At 40.0% G+C, this 6000-nt stretch overlaps 1 protein-coding gene across 1 annotated transcript in view; it reads left to right on the top strand.

Annotated features, from left to right (window-relative positions):
* Positions 1 to 1201: 1201 nt before the first annotated feature.
* gria1a (glutamate receptor, ionotropic, AMPA 1a) overlaps positions 1202 to 6000 on the top strand; it is a 72433-nt gene continuing 67634 nt past the window's right edge. Inside the window, 2 exon segments of the mRNA XM_078261268.1 lie at positions 1202 to 1498; positions 1626 to 1760. Coding sequence (XP_078117394.1) covers positions 1411 to 1498; positions 1626 to 1760 — 223 coding nt within the window. The 5' untranslated portion in view covers positions 1202 to 1410.

Genomic DNA, 6000 nt, shown 5'->3' with positions numbered 1-6000 from the left:
GTTTTTTGGCTTTTTTCTTTGCACTTTTCAAATGGAAATAAAAAAAATGCACAGACATATCTGTAGAAAAAAAATCATATAAAATCAATTTTTGAGTCTTTTGGCTTCTGGATTTTGTTCTGTAGTAAGCTGAGACATGTGGCTAATGCCCTGTGTTGTCTGTCAGCTGTCAGATGTGTTTACAGCAGTCTCTTCTAATCATTTTACAGATGTATGACTTGGACGGATATAAAAACCCTCAATTCTAGCCTCTGTAACTCTGTGTCAGTAAGGCCTAGAATCACCCTGACACTTGCAACAAAAACTTGAGAGTGTTTCCTTTCCACTGATACCAGACACACCCCAGAGTGTCAGAGTATATGGGAGCTGTACCACTTTTAATTTGGGTATGACGTTTAGACCAAAAAGCATGGATTTCAAACGTTTCTGAAAACTACTGCCCTGGTTAAAACAACAATGCAACTGATCTCAGCTGGTATTCTGTCTGGAATGGAGGGGAATGGACATTTCTAAGTAACCCCAAACTTTTGACCGGTAGTGTATATATCTTTTTCTCTTGAATTATTTTGAATTGTTTTGCAATTCCATGAAAACATGAGCATATATATATATATATATATATATATATATATATATATATATTATTTTTTATTTATTTTTTTAATTAATGAATGTATTTATATATGTACTATAAAAGTGAATACTTTTGCAGTGCGGAAAAGTGAATGGATCCGTTAAAACTCGTGCGTCTCCTGAGAGACCTGTGGGTGCGTTCTGAGGGTGTACACTGCAAAAAATATTCTGCCCGCAAGTCATTAGTGAAGTATTGAGTGTTCTTTTGTTTTGGTTTGTAGCGGTGAAGAAATTCTTCATTAAGATGAGATAATGTCTGTCTGTTCTTTCTGAGTTTAGGATTTAGTTTTAGGATGTCATTTGTCGATGAGTCATAATGAGCGATCTGCTCTGCTCTACCTTCTTGCATTGACACTGATTTCCACATTTCTGTAAATAACCGACATTTCCCTGTAAACATAAAACAAATCATCTCGACGCATTGTGGAAAAAATAAATCTGCTGTTTTAAAATTATTTTTTTAAATCGACATTGAGGCTCAACAGCTTTTCATAACTGGGATATTTTTTGCAGTGCTAATGCTGAAGTCATTCTCCGTCTCATACAACAGCAGCCAAGGACAAGGGAGCATCAGCAGAGAGAGGGGAACGAGGAGAGAGAAAGGTGCTTCCTTTTGCCTTTGCGATAACTGTCTCGGTGTTGAATCGATGTTGGTGTCCATGCTGCTCTAACAGGAGGCAGAAGGAGAGGCGGAGAAGCGGGGGATTTAACTTCACACACGGACAAACCTATGCTTGGATTTCGGCTCTTTTTCCCTTCGCCAATGCAAAAGGAAATATGCAGCGAAGCTTCACCATTCTCTACACCAGTTTACTGGGGATGTGCTTGGGATCAAGCTCAAGTTTTCCAAGTAACATCAATATAGGTGAGAATGGTGCACACGCATCAAACCTTTTGTCTCAGCACTGAAATCTCTATTTCGACTTTACCTCATGTCTCTTTTTTATGTGTGTGTGTCGAACATTAACTCCTGCTTCTTTGCTGCTCAACAGGAGGATTGTTCCCAACCGATTCGCACGAATATGAGGTTTTTCGTTTCGCCCTCTCTCACCACCAGGACATCCCCAAACTGGTGCCGCAGGTGGATATGGTCAAGATGGGGAATAGCTTCTCCATGACATATGCCTGTAAGTATTATGTCACTGGAAGCAGATTATATTTGCTAACCACTTTTCATATTATGTCTGTTTTGCCATCCCCTCGATGTGTTTATCGACTTCGTAAAGAGCGTTCGGAACTCCACGGGCATAAAACCTGCGCAGGCTATATTATAGGCCTACTGCAAAGAAACGCGTGTTAGTAGGTTATCTTAGTAGGCTAACTGTTGCGTGGAACGCGAAGGGCTTATTTTTTTCTCTGCTTTCCTCTGCATGATTGCAACATTTTGCGCTCCGGAGAAGCCACGGGGATTTAAAACCAACCTCTGCAGCAGCAGCAGCAGCAGCATTGGCAGAGATCCTACTGTCATATACCATCAGGTTTTTACAGCTAAATGAATTTGAAAACGTCTGCCACTGATCCCTGCGCGCCTTTAAACCAGGGAGAAAACATTGAGCCAGAGCGCACATCAGGCCTCTCAGGCAATGTGAACAAAGAGGAAAAAAAATTGTAAGTGCATTTCTAATTAGCCACGGATCACAATCCGATTATCTCTTTCTGGCAGAAAACACACTATTAAACCCTCCCTCAATAAAACCTTAACAAAGACATGCGCACAGGCATGCATGCACAATACATATTTCAACTTTTAGGACTTTAGGAATACCTGCCTGATCTTTCTGGTCTTCATACATGTATATATGAATTTATAACAGACAGAGCTGAGGGTATGTTTCATTCATTTATGTGAGACATTTTAAATGAAGATTATAGCATTCTGGCAATGGGATGCAAGATTTATAGTCAACAAGGAAGTTGAAATGTCATTACTCTTGTCCTTGGTCAGAGCAGTGGGGACATTCTCCTGTGAGTGATAATGTGTGCCATTATGCCAGCCAAACAACATGTCTTAGCTTTACAAAAGAAATGCTAGTCTAAATTGTTTCGTCTTTGCTAACCCTGCACTTATCCCTTCTTTGTATTCTGACAAGATTTTGTCAACCTTGAGGCTTTTCAGTCGTGCATTTCTCATTCCATCCTCGACTCTGAATTTTCCTGTGGCTCACTCCCACTCACTATGGTGAAGTCGTACACTTCCAGGAGATACCCTTTGACAACTGACTATCTGCTCAGTGACAGACATTTGACTACTTCTTTCAGACATTGATTTTAGCATTTCCACTTCATAACTTGAATTTAAAAACTGGTCTTTATTCCACTTTCACTGGCTTGGATGCAGTCGCAGATATCAATCGTAGCTCACAGAATAAGCAAAGGATTGGGGAAAAAAATAGCAGTTTTATATAGATACAAAATACAAGCATACCAATCTTCTGACTCTGAACGGACTCTATAACCTTTACATTTTCTGGTTCGGTATGTTGAATAGTCACACATGTCTGATCAGGGACGAGGAACTACATTGTTTCCTAGGATAGTTATTGATTACTGTCACCACATCAGTCAACACAATCCACTTGTGCACATGAAAAAAGAATACTCAGCCTAAATAGTAAGAACATTTCCATATCTACACAATATCTAGATAAACATTATCAGTAGCAAATTCATTGACAACTTAAATGTTTCACTTTGGCAGCTTCTGTCGTGTACTCTTATGAGCAGCAATGGAAAATATGAAACATTAAAATGGCATAAATGCAGCATTTGTTAAAGTACACCTGCTTTAAATAGATCACTATGTTCTTTAAAAAAAAATACTATACTAAACTGCGAGGAACAGCATACTAAACGTTGTCAGGTGAAGTGGAGCTTGGAACCAGAAGGTTGCTTGAGTTAGACATTATAGGCATTGCTGGCCACTCCTCAGGTGTCTGCCAGAGAAACTTGGGCCTGTGTGACCACCTACTTTGAATTGACAGCTTAACACGTCTCCTGCCGTGAGTGATGTCGTACGCAGATTGTTATTTGTATCCATGTAGTGCCAGTCCTCATGCTTTGTCACTTCCTGGATTTAGGCTAACCGGGTGCCAATGAATACCTTATTGGCACAACTCTGTCGAAGCCAAGTGATGCTCCGTCTTTAGGAGCTCTTCAGGGAGTCTTGGACAGTCCCACTCTCTTTTCTTGACCCAGATGTTAGATCACGATCTTAGCTCGAGTGGTAAAACCACCAGGGCTTTGACTTCTTCTTCTGAACCGGAACTCTGGACACAGTTGTCCACATAAAATGACTTTTCCACTGATCCATGAACATCTTCTTCCCTTTTCCTGTGATCACAAACATACTTCTGTAGTTTCTATGTTGCACAACATGGGCTGCAGGTGGTCTAAGCCTTCTGCAGTGTACGTAGCTGTGGCTTTGGGAATGGAACCTGGGTTGGGTTTAACTCCTGCTCTGTTGGTGTTAGCCTTGCTTGCCATTGGCTCCATCTTTTGTTCTATTTCTCTGAGGGATTTAAGGACTGTAGGCAAGCTGTATGATGCAGTTCCATAACCTTTCTTCTCATCGTACTCCTATACAAGTCATCTCTGTTGCTGGTCAGCTGTTGGATGATATGACAATGTGGACAATTACATGGCATAAACACTCATTTTCTCTTTCAATTTTCTTAATGGGATCTCAATGATCCATCACTGTCCAGCATGGAGGGCTTGAATGCTGGCTGATGGGTGCACTGGTAACTGAAGGGTCCTCATCATCTGATTTACTAGCTGATTTACTAGGGCAGTGTGTGACCTGATGGGCCTATGGATATTGGGTCTTAGACAGACTGTAGGCTCCTCTGCATGCTCATCTTGATTATGCTGATTACTAGAAAACATCTTAAATGCCTGATATCTGATTCAAAGGACCAATTGAAAGAAACTCTAAGGACCTGACTCTCTACAACCTTTACATTTTCTATTTCAGTATGTTGGACAGCCAAAAGAATTACTATTGAATACCGTCAACACACCTTTGTCCACTTGTTGATTAGTGTGTGGTTCTATATAAACAACAGATAAGCAAAGCTATAAACCAACAATATTCAGCCTAAAGTTAATAAAGACCAAATTATTAAATTAATCAAATGTCCATATCTTCACAATGGCTAGCTAAACATCAGCAGCAACAAATTAATTGACAACTCAACATTTTCACATTTAAATATATGACAGCTTCTATCACGTATTGTTATTAGTAGCAATGGAAAATCTGCAATATTAAAATGGAATAAATGCAGCACCTTTTAAACAATACACGCTCTAAACAGATCACTATGTTTTTATTACCTCCGCCAAGGGGGTTATGTTTTCGGTTTGGTTTGTTTGTTTGTCTGCAGGATTACATAAAAACTACTGGCCCGATTCTCATTAAACTTGGTGAAAGGGTGTAGCACAGGCCAAGGAAAAACACCTTACATTTCGAAGCAGATCCAAATCACAAAGTTGATACACAAATTATTTTTCACTTTCGTTAACATTGCGAGATAGGTCATGGCCTTGGCAGAGGTCTGTGCTCTCCAAGTGCCCTTCTAGTTTATACTATGGGTGGAACAGCATCCTTAACATTGTTAGGCTTCCATAGGCAGGCATATAATAAAACATACAGTACTGTTAATAATAGAAAGGTTTGGCACTTACATACATCTACACAAATAGCAACAAGCATCTTCTCAAAACTCCATATGAACTGTATCTTCAACTGCAGAAATGAGCAGCTAAAAGTTCAGCTCCCCTGCTCATTGAACACCTACTCATTAACTATCTCACAGAGCTACTTCAGTGAACTAAGGGTCACGGAAATGCTCCAACCTGATTGGTAGACACAGATTATTAAGACTGACAGAGGCCAGCGAATGTTCATATCTGGCACTCTAGGAGCATGTTCGCCCATAGAGGTTTAATGTAATGAGGTTGTAGCAGTTGTTATGAGATTTAGTTATGAGCTTGGAATTGGATTGAAAATAAAGCATTATGGGCAACGGCACTCATGCAGATTTATAGACCTTCGGTCCTGGCTGCTGTAGAATGTTGAACACTATCACAAAAAGGAACATTTTCTGTCAGAGTATAGGGCAGATATCCCTACACTTTACACACATTGCACATTATTTAGTATAATTATCCTACCTGTTCATAAAAACAGAAGACTTTATGAAGTTCATCCTGTCCACAGTTGGCTTTATAGTGTATAATTTTGCAGAGATGCATTTAAAAACTACTGTTAGAGCTGCAGAAAACATTTGGAAACTCGGACAGTCCCCAGGCGACCATCACCATCAACCCCACCCCCAGCCATTTAGGTCCGGGGAGCCAGGCAGA

Source organism: Sander vitreus, chromosome 10 (genome assembly GCF_031162955.1).
Source record: "Sander vitreus isolate 19-12246 chromosome 10, sanVit1, whole genome shotgun sequence".
Lineage (NCBI taxonomy): Eukaryota > Metazoa > Chordata > Actinopteri > Perciformes > Percidae > Sander > Sander vitreus.
Note: the sequence above shows the minus strand (reverse complement) of the source record. Positions and strands in the feature narration are given on the sequence as shown.